A 19,530-nucleotide genomic window follows, 5' to 3' on the forward strand; every position below is an offset into this window, starting at 1 on the left:
GTCATCTCATCCCGCAAAAAATGAGACCCTACTCAAGATAATCGCCCAAAAACTGAAAAAAACTATGGCTCTTAGATATGAGACACTAAAACATTTTTTTGGTTTTAAAAATGAAGTTATTGTATAAAACTTACATAAATAAAAAAAAATGTATACATATTAGGTATCGCCGCGTCCGCGACAACCTGCTCTATAAAAATACCACATGATCTAACCTGTCAGATGAATGTTGTAAATAACAAAAAAAAAAAAAAACGTGCCAAAAAAGCTATTTCTTGTTACCTTGCTGCACAAAAAGTGTAATATAGAGCAACCAAAAATCATATGTACCCTAAACTAGTACCAACAAAACTGCCACCCTATCCCGTAGTTTCTAAAATGGAGTCACTTTTTTGGAGTTTTTACTCTAGGGGTGCATCAGGGGGGCTTCAAATGGGACATGGTGTCAAAAAAAACAGTCCAGCAAAACCTGCCTTCCAAAAAACCGTATGGAATTCCTTTCCTTCTGCGCCCTGCCGTGTGCCCGTACAGTGGTTTACGACCACATATGGGGTGTTTCTGTAAACTACAGAATAAGGGCCATAAATATTGAGTTTTGTTTGGCTGTTAACCCTTGCTTTGTAACTAGAAAAAAAATATTAAAATGGAAAATCTGCCAAAAATGTGAAATTTTGAAATTGTGTCTCTATTTTCCATTAAATCTTGTGCAACACCTAAGGGTTAACAAAGTTTGTAAAATCAGTTTTGAATAGCTTGAGGGGTGTAGTTTCTTAGATGGGGTCACTTTTATGGAATTTCTAATCTAGGGGTGCATCAGGGGGGCTTCAAATGGGACATGGTGTCAAAAAACCAGTCCAGCAAAATCTGGCTTCCAAAAACCAAACCGCGCACCTTTCACTCTACGCCCTACTGTGTGCCCGTACAGTAGTTTATGGCCACATATAGGGTGTTTCTATAAACGGCAGAGTCAGGGCAATAAAGATACAATCTTGTTTGGCTGTTAACCCTTGCTTTGTTAGTGGAAAAAATGGGTTAAAATTGAAAATTAGGCAAAAAAATGAAATTCTCAAATTTCATCCCCATTTGCCAATAACTCTTGTGCAACACCTAAAGGGTTAACGACGTATGTAAAATCAGTTTTGAATACCTTGAGGGGTGTAGTTTCTTAGATGGGGTCACTTTTAGGGAGTTTCTCCTCTAGGGGTGCATCAGGGGGCTTCAAATGGGACATGGTGTCAAAAAACCAGTCCATAAAAATCAGCCTTCCAAAAACCAAACGGCGCACCTTTCCCTCTACGCCCCGCTGTGTGGCCGTACAGTAGTTTACGGCCACATATTGGGTGTTTCTGTAAACGGCAGAGTCAGGGCAATAAAGATACAGTCTTGTTTGGCTGTTAACCCTTGGTTTGTTAGTGGAAAAAATGGGTTAAAATGAAAAATTTGACAAAAATATGAAATTCTCAAATTTCCTCCCCATTTGCCAATAACTCTTGTGCAACACCTAAAGGGTTAACAATGTATGCAAAATCAGTTTTGAATACCTTGAGGGGTGTAGTTTCTTAGATGGGGTCATTTTTGGGTGGTTTCTATTATGTAAGCCTCGCAAAGTGACTTCAGACCTGAACTGGTCGCTAAAAATGAGTTTTTGTAAATTTCTGAAAAATTTCAAGATTTGCTTCTAAACTTCTAAGCCTTATAACATCCCCAAAAAATAAAATATCATTCCCAAAACAATTCAAACATGAAGTAGACATATGGGGAATGTAAAGTCATCACAATTTTTTGGGGTATTACTATGTATTACAGAAGTAGAGAAACTGAAACTTTGAAATTTGCTAATTTTTCCAAATTTTTGGTAAATTAGGTATTTTTTTGTGCAAAAAAAATAATTTTTTTGACTTCATTTTACCAGTGTCATGAAGTACAATATGTGACGAAAAAACAATCTCAGAATGGCCTGGATAAGTCAAAGCGTTTTAAAGTTATGAGCACTTAAAGTGACACTGGTCAGATTTGCAAAAAATGGCCTGGTCCTTAAGGTGAAAATGAGCCCGGTCCTTAAGGGGTTAAAAAGTGGGTTTTGGCAATTTTCTTAAAAATTTGAAGAATTCCTTCTAAACTTCTAAGCCTTCTAAAGTCCTAAAAAAATAAAATGACATTTCCAAAATGATGCCAACATAAAGTAGACATATGGGGAATGTTAAATAATAAATATTTTATGAGGTATCACTTTCTGTTTTAAAAGCAGAGAAATTGAAATTTAGAAATTGCGAATTTTTCAAATTTTTTGGGTAAATTTGGGATTTTTTCATAAATAAAGGTGAAATATTTTGACTCAAATTTATGACTATCATGAAGTACAATGTGTCACGAGAAAACAATCTCTGAATGACTTGGATAAATAAAGGCGTTCCAAAGTTATTACCACATAAAGTGAGATATGTCAGTTTTGCAAAATTTGGCCTGGTCAGGAAGGGGGCAAATGGCCCAGATGGCAGGTGGTTAATATGTATCCAGACAAAACAACTGGTGAGCCAACAGGATCATGGGTGTCCAAGGCTTACTGATGTGTTGACAAAATAAAGGCTAGCCCATCTGATCTCAAAGAAGTTTAAAAAGGTCAAGCTTGAAATGATAGAAAGGTGTCAGAAAACATTACACTGCAGTTTGTTGGCCAAGGGACTGTGTAGCCGTAGCCCAGTAAGAGAATATAAGATGTCCCTTGTTCACTGCCAAAAGCACCTACAATGGGCATGTGAGCATCAACACTGGACCATAGAGCAATAGATGAAGGTAGACTGGTCAGATCATGTTTTCTTTCCTTTACATCATGTGGATGGATGGCTGGATGCATATATGTCGCTTAGCTGGGGAAGAGATGGCACAGGGGTGTACTATTGGAAGATGTAAAGCCAGGTTAATAGCATTTATGTGGATGGCATAGTGTTCCCTAATGGCAGTAGTTATATAGGAATAGACTGAAGAACATGAAAGTAGGTTCAAGTGTTGACTTGATGTTCTGGAAAGCAAGTCCCATACATGGAGGCCCCACTTTGTAACTTTCAGAATTTAAAGGATCTGCTGTTAATGTCTTGATGCCAGATGACAGGTCACAGCTGTTTTGGCTGTACACAGGGGACATACACAATATACAATGTGCCTGTTTGTAAATTCATGTTGCTTAAATAGAGCAAACATGTTCTCCAGTGATACACAGAGATGGGGCTCCCAACTTATAAGTTATATTCTTGTCTGAGACACAGAAAAAAGGGCCAAGTGTCCTATCAATGTGTTGTTTGGAGTGTGGGAATAAAACAATGCAGATGCTGCCCTTGATTGGATTTGAACCCAGAGCAGCAGGTGACAGTGCACCATGCTTATGTTTATCATAGTTTTACTTCTCCCTCGGTTACTTTCCCTTTGTAAGTTTTAAATAAATTCTGTGTTTTGTAATTCCCTTCATGTTAAAGGTTGAGACTATAGGCGATGCATACATGGTTGTGGGTGGAGTACCTGTTCCTGTTTCTACACATGCAGAAAGAGTTGCCAACTTTGCTTTGGGAATGATACTTATGGCGAATGAAGTGAAGAATCCAGTCACAGCAAATCCTATTCAGGTAAGTTTTCATGCTAGAACTTTATCAGAAGCAGAAAAAGTCAATTTTATGGAATACAGGATACTATAAACAGATGCTCAGCTGATTGCTGCTTACTCATCTGTTTCCAAAAGAACAGATTACTATCACACTATTCCCAGATAATACTGACACAAATTCATTTGTCTGCTCCTGCATCATTTAGCAGCAGACATGGCTATGTGTAGTAACTAGAGATGAGTGAACCTTTCAAGATTCGTTTCATTGTAGATTCACTGAATGTCTTGAAGAATTTGGTCACGAGGAGAGAGTCCAGCATGATGTAATGATGATGGCACTCACCATAGTCGTCCAAATGGTCTTTATTTTCATCCAAAAGATTATGCAATGGTAGCAGGGGTGCAGAGCGCCACACAGGCACCGACGCACTTCCTCAGGCCTTCAACCTAGTCTGTCTAGAAGGACAAGAGAACCAGAATGTCTCAAGAGAAATTTGCCTTATTTGATTGACTGGCCTTCTGGGGTACTGGGGTACTAGTCTTCAGGATACTCTTTATCGTTAGGGAGACTCAAAAATATGCATGAGTATTGTATGCCAGGCGACACTACTCTTGGTTTCTAGGAAGAATATTTTGCGACTTCGCATATCTTAATTTTTATGGCATTAGATAGGATATCCCTTCTTTTCTTTTTTGACACGCAAGCTAATTTGCATACCTTTGGCTTTCTGGGAAAGATATTCAAATTCGCTTTTCTTCCAAAACAGAAAAGAATGCTAATCTTTTCTCATGGCAGACGAATTATCTGGGATCTGTTGGGTGTCCAGCAAGAATGCTGGCTTTCTGTTGGAAAAAAACACTGCATGCAGCAGTATTTTCTGGCAGAAAGCCAGCATTCATGGAGGGAAATTGGCGGGCAACCGGTTGTGTCTGATTATATATATGCTACTGTAGGTTCAAGTAGAAACCCATTTTCTCAAATCTTTGAATTCTCTCCTCGAAGTAACCCATCTTTGTTTCTGCTTTTCAATATAATTTCCATCTTGAATACAGCAGTTGAAGGCAAGTTATCCCTAACCAATAGAAGCCAAGGCTATGAAATGGAAGTGATGATCTGGAATAATTTCTCTTTAAAGACATTAATGTGTTCCATTTACCCTATAGATCCGAGTAGGGTTACATACTGGCCCAGTGTTAGCTGGAGTTGTAGGAGAGAAAATGCCTCGCTATTGTTTGTTTGGAGATACTGTGAACACAGCTTCTAGGATGGAAAGTCATGGTGTTCCTAATAAAATTCACCTAAGCCCAGATGCCTACAGGTAAACTTCATTCTCTTGCGCTTGAATACTGTATATTCATTAGATAACATCATCTAATTCTCAGGAAGGATAACTTGTCATTGTATACAGATTAATACATTCATTAGAAGAACGGTGATAATACAAAATCCCCAGCATCTTCAAACTGTCTTTTAATATTATGTAAAATGAGGAGGAAGGAAGAAATGATAAATAGTATGGGACATCTACGACCATAAGGCTGGAGTAGATCCTGAAAAATAAAAGAATATTCTCCAGCATCCGTCAGTATTGGTCGTCTTTATTGTAGATCGGCATAACAGTACATGCTTCAATCTTCACCACCCTCCACCACAGGTTAACATGTTTCAAACTGACCTAGGTTATGATTAAGAACTTCCAAGTTTGAAACATGTTAACCTGTGGTGGAGGGTGGTGAAGATTGAAGTATGTACTGTTATGCCAATCTACAATAAAGACGACCAATACTGATTGATGCTGGAGAATATTCCTTTATTTTTCTGATTGTACAAAGGACAGGTCCAGTCCTCTCCGTGCACCGAACGCTTATAGTGAGCTGGATAAACTTTCTTTTTTGATTACTGGAGTAGATCCTGTAGTGTGTTACAGGCTGTGGGATTTTGTGTCCTGAACGTGGAACTGTTTGTAAAATCTAATATACATGTATTTATGTAATGCTTCTTCTCATTTTAAAAGATGTCTGTTCTTCAGTGAACCTAATCCATTTTATGCCACAGCGTTTGTTTTGAAGAACTTATGAAGCAACATCCACAATTATTTAATAGTAAAAATTGCATGCCATATGCAGTTTTGAAAGCAATTTATTAAAATATAAATAGTCTTAATTAAACTATTCAACAATTTTGTGTATACAGCTCCCATACAGACCTATGAATCTCCATGGTAACAGACTACGATAAAACCATGTGCAGTTTGATCCAACAGCGTTAAAGGGGTTTCCTAGCCATTAATATTGATGACCTATCTTCAGGATTGGCAGGGGTCCGCCACCCAGCTCCTCTGCTTATCAGCTGTGAGAGGAGGAGGTGGCGCTCCATGCAAGTGTCGCTTCCTGGTCATTACACTACATTTTGTCACCAGTGGAGCGGAGACGTGGTGTAATTACAAGTCCTTGCTCTTCACTTCCGAGATGAAGTGCAGTGTAATAAAAAGCAAGCGGCGCTCGCCCTCATCAAACAGCTGATTGGCGGGGTTGCCCGTTGTCGGACCCACGCTAATCAGATATTGATGACCTATCCTGATGATAGGTCATCAATATTAACAGCTGCACAACCCTTTAACTTGGGGCTAATAAGTTGTGTAACGGATCTCCTGGCACCCCGACCGGGTACCTCAGTCGAATGATGCTCCTAGCGCTTCCCGAGGACTCTAAGCACTCCACTTGACACCGTAAGCGCTGCCGACCCCACGAACCGCCAAAGCTTGGTTGAGGTCTCACCGTCTCCTACCCACCCTGGGCCTACGACAAGGCTCCAGGCTCCAGTGGGTGAACCTCTCCTAAATCCAGAGAGCAGGAACAGCTCTTACAAGAGCTAATAGTATAGCCAGGGGAGTATAGCCAATCTTCAGCGTATAGCAATCCCCAGTGTCGATCAGTTACCCAAACACCAGCCTCAACATGATGAAGGGTAAAACAGGAACTCTTTATTGAAGACACAAGCATTGACTTATACACATTTTCCAACAAGGTTACCACCCACAGGGTTTTGTAAAAACAACCAATAAACACGTACAATACACTCAGACACTCCACACAAAATCCTCCCCTCTGCCTGTGATACAATTACCTTACACAATGGGTTGATGCAATTGTATCACAGGCAGGAGAATACACAGTGTCTTCTGTCCTGGAGACAATCGAGGAGTAAGTCCATTATCTCTCAGGACAAAGGGAAATCGCCAATACACACGTGGAGACAATAGGACAGACATCACTACTCAAATATACAATGTCCCACCCTTTACAGTACACATAGACATTTAACATCTCCCAAAATGGCACGAATTAGACCAGGGGTTCAAAAGTTTGTAAAAGTCCTTTGTGAACAAAGGAAGCCTGGCTGATGAGAGGGCCCATAATCCTGGGGCAAGAGGCTGGTAGCCAGGCTTCTCCACCACCCAGTGGCAAGGTTGGTTTCGTCACAAGTTGTTTTTAATACATTGAGCAATGATCTGGCCGTGCAGGTTATTAGTGGAAACCCCCAAAAAATTCAGAAGACTACACTCCCACTAGACAAAGGAAATAGCACTCAGTTCAGATCCATGTGCCCTCATGAGCACATGCTGTGATCTCCTCCATAGTATGGGAAGAAGCGATCAGTAATGCCATTGCTTGTCCCCATATACAATCATTGTTTGCCGGCAGCAGAGTGTGACTACACAGCACAATATGCTGTAAGCAAACAATGATTTAGGTATCCGTACCAAAGATCCTATTACCTAATAAACGAGTGTTTCTTCTTAAGGGTGCACTCACACACTGCAGATTTTGTTGCAGAAATTTCCACGACTGAAAATAAGTTCCATTCTTTTGAATGGGGTGGCAAGCACATGGATTTCTGAAAGCCCCAATCAACTGAATGGAAATGATCATGGAAACTTCTGCAACAATGGTTAGTTAGCGATAATCTGCCCAAACATCAGGCAGTGTAAAGGGCCCTTTACTTAACTTTATGGGGGACACAAGTAAGATTGGCAGGTCTAATATCAAGAATCAAGATAATGAAATAATGACAAACTAAAGTAAAGCTGAGGTAATGAAGAGATATGCTAATAATGCAAATATTCTAATAATGCAAAGTACCACAACCTATTGATCAACCTATAAGATAAAAAGGAGCTTAACTGATCTAAAGGCCACTTTACACCAGTAGATAATTTATTCGACCCAGCGATGAATGAGTTGTTATTCAAGTTGTTAGCGTTCAAACAACTACCATTTAGATGAGCAGAGTATTGTGTAAAAATTAGTGAGTATGATTGTGTAATAGATTGTTTGTAAGCAAGCAGTTGCATTTACATAAAAAAATAACTGACTGTGTGGATGTGGGTGGAGTTTGGGAAAAAAAGGGATTGTGTTAGACCCTTGAAGGTGTGAAAAGAGAGTGTTAAAAAGTTGTGTAAAGACCAATTGTTTGACCGTCTTTACGACTAAAGACTGTCTTCTCTCCTGTATGTGCCACAAGCCCCTGAGGAGGTGGATGGGAGTGGTAGTGCTCTAGATGCATAAGTCTATTACATTGGCTCTTCTAACACCATTGCTCTCTAGGGACAGGGCAGTGAAAGGAGGGCACACACTTTTTTCCCTTAGGGCACACCCTGATGCTGGGGCTCCTGATTGATGGGGGTGTCCTTGGTGTTAAAGTTGTTGATGTGGGTGTTAGGCAGGGATGTTGGTGCAGTGGAGGGTTATAGTACTTCCAATAGTCTCTGAACACAGGTCCAACAATATACAGTATATTGCAAATCTCCCCAGATGGTTTTGTATGGGTATAGACCAAGTTTACGTTCAATGTACTCCTACTCTTTTTCTCTGCAGAATCCAAGGCTAGCACAATACTTTTGGTAGGATAGTTGTAATACACTACTGTGGCATACAGGGTTTGAGATATGAATGGACAGTGTGGATGGTGTCTTAGCAATTTTCCACTCACAGCAGTAAGGTCTATAAGCTTTAAGGCAGCAATGTATCTTACTGTCTCTGTTTGCTCGGCAGTTACAAATCCTGGAACTCCCTCCCTTTCTCCTTTCCTGGAATACTGCAATGTATAGATGGTTCTCTCTAGACTGAGCTAGGAGTGGAGCTTAACAGTCCACACCTAAGCCTCCTCTAGGGGCTGTATCAGGGTTAGTTAACCCTGTAGGACCCATACAAGAACTATACTTGGTGTACATGACATTAAATCACAATAAATGGTATTAAACAACAAAACATTTGAGACTTTAGTTGAGACCACAAGGTTGCAAGATGAGGTTGTGGGCAAAACGTTACCTTGCCAAGAAAATATTGGATTAAGCTGTAGACATAGCGATTGAGTAAAATCAATGAAAAAGAAGGTGGAGGATTTGGTCTAACAAGTGACTCCAGATAAGAGACAGCTTGTCTCATGTGGGGCTGATACAAGAAATAAGAGAAAACAACCAAGAGGATTTCAGGAATTTCCTCCTACTTAGTTTGACCAATAGGAGAACACTTGAAGCAAACACATTTCGAATCCACACCCTTGTGCACGTATTTCCCGCTGAATTAATTTACATGACATGAGTGGCATAACGATTACACACCCAGTGTGGAATCGTCTGAGCTGTAAACAATATCTGCTTACACATGTGGCATCCTGGATGATGAACAATTATTTAGGTGGCTACATTAATATTTGCAAGAAACAGGGCTGTAAAGGTAATACGGGTGGGTATGTGGCTAGAGAAGAAGGTGGACGGTAAAGCATAAATGTAGGAAATGTAAAGAGAGTAGGAATGGGGAATTACCCAAAGGTAGGTGTTCCCAGTGCTAATAATGGAGACCTGTACGATACATGGCCCATCAGGTGTCTGTTAAATAACAGAGAACAGCTTGACAAATTTCACTGTGGGAGGGAAAAGTGTCGGGCATGGAGAGAGGAGGACGTAGAGAATAGAGGGCAATGTATGTATGCAAATGAATGTGATTGAATAAAGTGTAGTATAACAGAGGGCAAAGAATAGCAGAAGAAGAAGGAGTATGAGAGAAAAAGAGTGGCCATGAGAAGAAGAAGATGGGGCAGGAGGGAGGCAGAAAGGAAGACCAAATATGGATATAAATGCAGTGGCAGACCAAAATCTGGGGAAAAAAAGGAATGAATATGTGTCATAGGTAAAGAAAGTAAAGAGAAGAATTTTTTTTTAAAGGTATGGAAAAAGAAGGAAAAGTGAAAAAAGAGAGTAGTAATGTAGAGGAAGCAAAGGCAAAGATTGGGGGGAAGGGAAAGAAAGGGTGGGGAAAAAAGCGGGAAGGGGGAAAGTAGGGGAAAATAATAGAAAGAGGGGGAGGAGAAATAAATGAAAAAGATGAGGGGGGAAGAAGAGGGAGGAGAAATGGAAGGGGGAGAGGGAAGAATAAAGGGGTAAGGGAGGAAGGAAAGACCTGGTACCAAACCTGTAGACTTACAAGAAAAGACCTAGGGAAAACAGGAAGACCTCATTGCTAGCCTGGGATGGGATATATATATATAATCATAACTTATGCAAAGAATGTACAGTCGTGGCCAAAAGTTTTGAGAATGGCACAAATATTAGTTTTCACAAAGTTTGCTGCTAAACTGCTTTTAGATCTTTGTTTCAGTTGTTTCTGTGATATAGTGAAATATAATTACATGCACTTCATACGTTTCAAAGGCTTTTATCGACAATTACATGACATTTATGCAAAGAGTCAGTATTTGCAGTGTTGACCCTTCTTTTTCAGGACCTCTGCAATTCGACTGGGCATGCTCTCAATCAACTTCTGGGCCAATTCCTAACTGATAGCAACCCATTATTTCATAATCACTTCTTGGAGTTTGTCAGAATTAGTGGGTTTTTGTTGTCCACCCGCCTCTTGAGGATTGACCACAAGTTCTCAATGGGATTAAGATCTGGGGAGTTTCCAGGCCATGGACCCAAAATGTCAATGTTTTGGTCCCCGAGCCACTTAGTTATCACTTTTGCCTTATGGCACGGTGCTCCATCGTGCTGGAAAATGCATTGTTCTTCACCAAACTGTTGTTGGATTGTTGGAAGAAGTTGCTGTTGGAGGGTGTTTTGGTACCATTCTTTATTCATGGCTGTGTTTTTGGGCAAAATTGTGAGTGAGCCCACTCCCTTGGATGAGAAGCAACCCCACACATGAATGGTCTCAGGATGCTTTACTGTTGGCAAGACACAGGACTGATGGTAGCGCTCACCTTTTCTTCTCCGGACAAGCCTTTTTCCAGATGCCCCAAACAATCGGAAAGAGGCTTCATCAGAGAATATGACTTTGCCCCAGTCCTCAGCAGTCCATTCACCAAACTTTCTGCAGAAGATCAATCTGTCCCTGATGTTTTTTTGGAGAGAAGTGGCTTCTTTGCTGCCCTTCTTGACACCAGGCCATCTTCCAAAGGTCTTCGCCTCACTGTGCGTGCAGATGCGCTCACACTTGCCTGCTGCCATTCCTGAGCAAGCTCTGCACTGGTGGCACTCCGATCCCGCAGCTGAATCCTCTTTAGGAGACGATCCAGGCGCTTGCTGGACTTTCTTGGATGCCCTGAAGCCTTCTTAACAAGAATTGAACCTCTTTCCTTGAAGTTCTTGATGATCCTATAAATTGTTGATTGAGGTGCAATCTTAGTAGCCACAATATCCTTGCCTGTGAAGCCATTTTTTATGCAACGCAATGATGGCTGCACGCATTTCTTTGCAGGTCACCATGGTTAACAATGGAAGAACAATGATTTCAAGCATCACCCTCCTTTTAACATGTCAAGTCTGCCATTTTAACCCAATCAGCCTGACATAATGATCTCCAGCCTTGTGCTCGTCAACATTCTCACCTGAGTTAACAAGACGATTACTGAAATGATCTCAGCAGGTCTTTAATGACAGCAATGAAATGCAGTGGAAAGTTTTTTTTGGGATTAAGTGAATTTTCATGGCAAAGAAGGACTATGCAATTCATCTGATCACTCTTCATAACATTCTGGAGTATATGCAAATTGCTATTATAAAAACTTAAGCAGCAACTTTTCCAATTTCCAATATTTATGCAATTCTCAAAACTTTTGGCCACGACTGTACAATAACATTAGCACAGTAAATCAAACTCCCGATTGTGTCCCTTGGGGGACAAGGTTTGAAGTGTATAGATGGATCAAAATGATTCCTTTTTTTTAAAGTTGTAGCAGATGGATGCCACCTCTTCGAATGCCAGGTGTGGTTTCAATGACTTAGAATTTAAACTGAGAACTCATATAGTTTCCTTTCAGAAAATGGTGGGGTATGAATGTGTATGACTACTAATGTCAGCTGTGATTAAATGGTCTTGTATATTGTGGAATAAATTTAGGCACATCATAACTGGGTTGGAGAATTCTTGATACTGGAATATGCTTTTTGCAGTAAAGGCCAGTATTTTCTGACAGCTTATCGGACTTTGGGCATAGTTGGGTGGTAGGTGTGGATAAATGGTATACGATCGGTAGAGGTAGCTCTGTTTCTGTTGGGAAATGGGTTTTGATAGAGATGTTTTTCTGCATTAAGTAATTTGGGGGGGGGGGGTGGATGACCTCTATCCTCAGATTTTGATGCCATGAACTGGAAAATTGTATTTAGGATCGTTTTATTAGGCACAATGGGGTCACACGCTGGAATTATGAGGTGGGAAGTGAGTGTTTTTTAGGAAATAGGATGACAGCTGGAGTACAGTAATTGGCCCTTCCTATCAGTAGGTTTGGGGTAGAGGTCTGTGTAGGGTGTCCCTATGGGATCCTTCTTGACAAGAGTGTCAAGAAAACAGATTTCATGATATTCAAAGAAAAGGGTGAATTAACCTGGCAGCGCTCCCCTGGCAGGTCCCATCCCTTCAGGCATGCTCAGGCCCAGCTGTGATGTGCTCAGGCATGGGATTTGAGGAGCAGTGACATTGACATTATCAGGACACTGGGCTGACTTACAGAAAGACAGGGGAGGAGGTATTGACAAGTAATGCTGAGGGACCTGGGCACTTGCAGCAATAGAAAACATCCCTTGGCGCTTGAAAGCTCGCTAGAGGACGACAATGTTTAAAGAACGGCTTCTGCTGTACATGTATGGCGGTGGTCCATAAAGGGTTAAGTATAATCTATTTTTTACCTATCTAACTGTATATACATGTAACGAACCCGGAAGTGGTAGCTAGGGGGTTCGACGGTTTTGAACCGAACGGCTGAGAGCCAGAGTGATTATAGATCACCGTTCGGTTCTCCATTCGCCAGTTTAATCCAAAAGAAGTGAAATGCTTTAGCTGATATTCTCCCAAGTAGCGATCAGTTACCCAAACACCAGCCGAAACATGATGAAGGTTGTAGCAGACCACACTGATGCCACACTGGCTTTTATGGAAGTCCCCCTGCAAGTCCTACAGTATAGAAACATAATAACCAATCACATTGTTCATTTACAGTCTGAAGACATTCCCAACAAATGTACACAAAACCCCCCTCTGCCTGTGATACAATCAATAACACAATAGGCATTGCCTGTGACACAATCAACAACACAATGGCATTGCCCGTGACACAATCAACATCACAATAGGCATTGTCTGTGACACAATTAACAAAATAAAAGTAATGAATTCAGGGGGTTTATACAAGGTTACAGTCTGTGGTCCAGGCAATAACAGGGGTTCTGTTGCAATACACTTGGTGGAGCTGAGCATGTGCGTCCACCACAGGGAGGAGGCAGAGAAATAAGAAAAAAAAAAACAACAGGTGGCACTATACAGGCACATTTTATTGAATAACTCATCTGCAATTGACAGAGTAATCAAACCCAAGTACAGAATATTTTATGTGACAATCCCTTTAAGTCCAATTCCCTGATACATTGTTATTATCAGAAAGAGGTTTTCAATGAGTAGAAAAAGAGATTTGCTTTATTATCCTAGAAATAGTGCCACTATTGTCCATGGGCTGTGTCCATTACACCACGCAACAAAAAACAACTTTTCGTCTGCTACTGGGCAAAAACGATTTGTCCCATACTAAATCGAGTGTGCGGATTACAAATCCTAAGTCAGAATTGTTGTAACGCGTCATGAAATTTTGCTATGCATAAGTATGCCTAAATGAATTAAGCACTTGGAAAGCATTGAATAATTTTGAACAGAACGAGTTTTACTCCAACAATTACCTGATCTACATCAAAGTTTGCGTAGTAAACTGTGTATGAATATGTAATGGGATAACAAAATTTGAAAAAAGTCTAGTTTTTAGTTTAAAAGTCTTACTTGAGCAAGGCCCAGATCTGTTAAAAGTGCTTCAGGCATCTGCTTTTGCATTTGTGAACGGTCATATTTTCCAGTTGCAAAAACCAGCAGTAGTCCCCTATCATGTTGGGATTCCAGCGTCCTTGATACCTGTTCTCCATTGTAAAAATATCTTTATGGAACCGCTCTCCATGTTCGTCACTTACATGTCCCAAATTGAGTGGGAAAAAGTCAAGGATGGGAATGTAAGAAATGCACTTTCAATGACATTCATATGCTGTAAGCATGTTGTCTACTAATTCAGCATAGTTTGCAGCTCCTCTGTTCCCAAGGAAGTTCTGCACTACTAGCACAAATGCATCCCAAGCTGCAAGACGCACTCGCTTTGTCAGATTCTTGCGCTGATCAAGTGTATTTGCCACATATGTAGCAGAAATTGTCTGGATCGTTAACACATTTGCGTTTATCCATCTTAAGTTTCAAAACTGATAGCACTATAACAGATCACTTTATAAAAATCTGTCCAGCTTGCCTTATATACTTACTGCTGACATCAGCCTGAGTGCGTCCGGACACGCCCATTGGAATATCTCCAATATAATGCATTAATATTATAACTGAATAGGCTTTGCATGTATAACTTAAAATCTAGACGTGTCAGGCAAATTCCGAGTTCATATTTGGAATCAGCGCGCTCATTTTAGTATAAATCACATGTTTTTCTCTTAGTATCAAAATCATTGTTGAGCGGTGTTATTGCAGTTCTAATTAATAAAAAAATCCATATGAATCTTTTTAGTAATTATTATATATTTTTTTTAAAGATGAACACTTACTTCTTTTAGAGCATTGCAGCACTTTACAATGATTTGAACCCCTTGTTTTTTGTATTTTATTACTGGTATTGCAATTCATCCCCATTCATCTCCGAATGAATAATGGTTGGCTGCTGTACCGCACACAACCCATGGGCAGGGTGGAGTTGTTCTAAGAAATAAACAGTACCCTTTCTTCTAATCCTTGACAGTCCCTACAAAAATGGAGGTACACATTAAATATAGATGAACAGGGAATTACTGACAGACAGATGTTGAGATAATCCGGAAGGGGCTAAGAGTTTTGGATTGGCATTATTGACCTATAATAAAAGTCCATGACACCGGCGGATATTTATGTGTTTACACGTACCGAGCTCCATTTATGTCTTATGGTTGTAAAATGAAAACCGAAGAGAATTTTACGTAAAGAAAAGGTCCTGCACGAGGTTTATTCTTTCTATTGCTGAGAAATTATGCCCCGAGACGCTCATAAATAATATTCCCTTGTTTTATCTCTCTCTTACTTGAGATGTCTTAAAGATAAAGAATTTGAAATAACTGCACGGGGAGAAATCGATATAAAAGGAAAAGGCAAAATGTGCACGTACTTCCTGGTGAGAAATGTAACTGCGAAAGAAAATGAGATCTTAGGAAGGCCTGCAAAGGACACAGATTCAGGAAGGGCGTCTTACCAGACTCTACATGATGATCTTGGCAAGGGCAGCTTGCAAATGACATGTCCTCAAGGTAGAATTACTACATAGGATCATTTATAGTGCAAATCCTCAATTTACAGATAAAGTTAAATATTTTCTTCTTCTGTACAGCGACACAGGAAGAATTTATCCAGAATTCATGCCCCCCTATACCAATGCACTATGACGATAGCCTGCTTTTCAGCGACAAAGGGGAGCACAATGATCTAACAGGTACGTATTATTTCAGCATTATAGCTACATTCTTAACCCTTTGGCTACCGGAGGTTTTTTGTTTTTGCATTTTCATTTTTCTTCCCTATTTTCTGTGAGCCATAACTTTTTTATTTTTTTGGTCACATAGCTGTATGAGGGCTTATTTTTTGCAGGACAAGTTGTACTTTCTAATGCCACCATTAATTATGGCATAAAATGTGGTGGGAAGCGGTAAAAAAATGGAATTGGAAAATAAATGCAATCCCTCCACCGTTTTATGTGTTTTGTTCGCACAGCGTTTTGTTTACGGCAAAACTGACCCATGCAGTTCATTCTCTGTGTCAGTACGATTACAACGATACCCCATATGTATAGGTTCTTTATGTCTAAATAGTGTCAAAATAAATGTAAACTTTGAGATTTTTTTTTTTTATATCACCATATTCTGACCCCCATAACTTTTTTATACTTATGTCTAATGAGCTGTGTAAGGGGTCATTTTTTGTGGAACAATCAGTATTTTTAATTGATACCATTTTGGAGTATGTGTGACTTTTTGATCACATTTTATAAAAAAATTTGGGGGTAAGAGAAGCAATGAAAAAATTGCAAATCGGCGATTTTGCCATTTTTTTCCGTTATGCCATTCGCCGTATTGGAATTTTTTTCTATTTTAATAGTATGGGCATTTTTGGTCGCGGTGATACCCATAATCTTTATATTTATTGTTATTTAGGTATTTAACTTTTTATTATACGGAAAGGGGTGTGATTTAAACTTTTATATATTTTTTATTTTTTATATATTTTTTTACATGTTTTTTTTATTTTTTGTGATAATTATGTGCCTCATATATGAGCTTATTAAAAAAAAAATTGGTTTAGCAGGAATTTACTAGCTTATTTTGCTCACTTTTGCTCATTTCGTATCCTGGCCTGCCATCTGGTGGCCAAAATAAGAATTGCAGTTTGAATACTGTTAGCCTACTCAGTAAGGCTTACAGTATCCAGCGCAACTACCTATGCCCGGATTGGACACACGGGGCATAGGTAGGAAGCTTGGAAGGGCGAGCTTCCGGGTTTTTGCGCATTTAGGTGCGTGATCTCACTTGATCACGGCATCTAAAGCATTTAATTACCGCGATCAGCATTATTGCCTCTCATGGTAATTAGCCGCAGGTCTCTGCTGTATGAAACAGCAGAGATCTGCCAGCCATGACGCCCACTGCACGTGCAAGCGGGCATCATGTTTACACATCGCACCAGCGCCGTACATGTACGGCGCTGGTAGCCTAAGGTTAAACTGGTTTTGCTCTCTGTATTGCCAGTGCTAAAAAATAACCTTGGTAGTCATATTGCTGTCAGTGATACATTTATGGACAAGCTGACCAAATCAAATAAATGAGTGAAAAATATTAGACTTGGTCATTTATTTATTGAGGAAAATTATCCACTATCACATACGTCTCTGTGAGCAGCAACAGTGCGTGAACCTTTGCTTTCACCTTCTGGTGTGACTTCCCTGTGTGGCAATAACTGCATTTAAACGTTTCCTGTAGTTGTTGATTAGTCCTGCACATTGGCTTGGAGGACTTGTAGCCCACTTGTAGCCTCATCCGTCCACAAAACGTTGCTCAATTAGCCTTCTGACTTGTCCAAGTGACCTCTTTGGCAAACTGCAGATGGACTTAAATGTTTTTTTTGGAGAGCAGTGGCTGTTTCCTTGCAATCCAGCCATACATGCCATTGTTGCACACCATTGTTGTTCAGTGTCCTTTCTAATGGTGGGCTCATGAACATTAACATTAGCTAAAGTGAAGAAGGCCATTAGTTGCTTAGTGGTTACCTTGGGTTCCTTTGTGACCTTGCAGACTATTATGTGTCTTGCTCTTGGCGTAATGTTTGTTGGTCAACCACTCCTGGGGAGGGTAATAATGGTCTTGCATTTCCTCCATTTGTACACAATCTGACTGTGGATTTGTGAAGTCCAAACTCTTTACAGATGGTTACAGATAGTTTTATAAGTGTTTCCTGATGAGCATCAACAACACTTCTTCTGAGGCCCTCAGAAATCTTAAGTTGCAAAACTATGCCAAAATTTTAAGTTAAGCTAACTAATAAGTAGTAATAAACTTAGACTAGACAGCCCATAGATGCACCAGATTTATGATTTAGCATTTGTTAAAAAGTTGCAAAACGTTATGCAATGTTAAACTTTATTTACATAAAATTAGACAACTCCATTCATTTTAGATAGACACCGAGATCAATTATACTGTAACTGGTTATTCTGGTGCCAGCACACTTTTTTCATTAAAAGATAGAATTCTGATAACACATCTAAAATAATGGAGGCGCAGGAGGACGACAAAGAATGATATTTCATGCTAATGCACTGTGTATATTGTTTTCCAGGAAAAATGTATGCTCCAAAGGGCTATGCAAATATCCAGAATGGTCGTCGCGTTGAAGATGATTGTCTGAAAAAATCAAGAGAAAAGGAAGAGCATGATAACGCTCATGTCAGATCACACTTCTGTGTTCTCATTTAATACCTGCTTAAAGGGGTTGTATGGGACTTCTTTAAGATAGGTCATCAGTGTCAGATCTGTGGGGGTTCTGCACCTTTAATTAAAGGGTTCATCTTTCGGCACAGCAGCCCCATTCAAGTGAATGGACTGAGCTGCAGTACCTGGCACATCCACTACACAATGTATGGAGCTGTGCCTGGCAAACATTGAAGAGGGTGTGGTGTTGGATGGAACCGCGTCTCCCTTCATTTAACTGATCAGTGGGGTCTGGAAGTTGAGTCCCCACCGATCTGATTTTGATGGCCTATCATAAGCCATCAATATCAAAGTGACGTTTAGACCAGAGATGCACAACCCGAGGGTTATGATCACAGCTGTAGCCCCAGAATCTTCTTTTGGCATTCTGTACTGTAGTGTCAAATATGCAATACATTTTATTGGAAACTCCTTTTTATGGGGTCAGTGAGCAATGGTAATAATACTTCTCTCACTCCACTGGTTGAGCACCTCCAATATAAAGTAATAAGAACACACAAAGAATGTATTTTATATTCCTCGTATATTGCATTACATTAATTCTGACCAAAGGAATCATTTGTTTTCATATGTTTTCATTATTATTGAAGTATGCTCACACAGTCTATGTACAACCTGTCCTTACAGAAAAGTGTGCTTTAGAGGTGGTCTATATGGAAATGTTATCGTTGTGAACTGAAAAGTAACAGAATCCTTGCTTTAGTAGTGCAGGACTTAAAGCGAAGCTTACACATCCTTTATATTCGGCATTATGTTTTGTTTTGTTTTTTGCTATGCCCACCCTTTCCTAGGCAATAGTGTTTTTGACAGTGTTTTCGACTCCCCATATGCCATTCAGGCTGTCCATTGTTAAGGGGGTGTCATCCTCAATTGGTAGGCAGTTGAGGACCATAGTTCCTTGACTTCGCATGTGCCTAGTAAATGTAAAAGCTCAGTGCCAGACTATGAAGTGGCGAGTACAGCCATGTAATGGTGGCCAGTGTTTCTGGAGGAAGTGACAGGTCGTCTTTAACTATGTGAAAAGAGATTTGAACAGAGTTCTATACTATATCATAATAGTTCCCATATGCAAATAGGCAAATATCTTTATGCACTGGGAATTTTTTTTATAGGCAGGGTCCTTTCACATTGGCCAAAGACCGGGACAATAATTGTTCATACAAATGCTCATTCTCAAAAATTGTCCCATGTATCATGCCCAAAATTGTCCCATGTATCAGCCCATGATCAATGTGCAAACACTTGTTTGTAGGGTGATTACATCTTTCATGGGACGTCTAAAAACATTGTTTATGGATAGCACTTCACCTTTTGCAGGTAGGGATGTTCTGCCCACAA

General features: G+C 40.0%; 1 protein-coding gene across 1 annotated transcript in view; it reads left to right on the plus strand.

Annotated features, from left to right (window-relative positions):
- The window catches only part of LOC120999071 (guanylate cyclase soluble subunit beta-2-like), a 55,196-nt gene extending 37,019 nt beyond the window's left edge, over positions 1–18,177 (plus strand). Inside the window, exons 12-16 of the mRNA XM_040429948.1 lie at positions 3,471–3,617; positions 4,760–4,914; positions 15,245–15,462; positions 15,543–15,644; positions 18,041–18,177. Of these exons, the coding sequence (XP_040285882.1) occupies positions 3,471–3,617; positions 4,760–4,914; positions 15,245–15,462; positions 15,543–15,644; positions 18,041–18,177 (759 nt within the window). The remainder of the gene's footprint in view (positions 1–3,470; positions 3,618–4,759; positions 4,915–15,244; positions 15,463–15,542; positions 15,645–18,040) is intronic.
- Positions 18,178–19,530: the final 1,353 nt, after the last annotated feature.

The sequence above is a fragment of the Bufo bufo genome, chromosome 4 (assembly GCF_905171765.1).
Source record: "Bufo bufo chromosome 4, aBufBuf1.1, whole genome shotgun sequence".
In the NCBI taxonomy this organism is placed as follows: domain Eukaryota; kingdom Metazoa; phylum Chordata; class Amphibia; order Anura; family Bufonidae; genus Bufo; species Bufo bufo.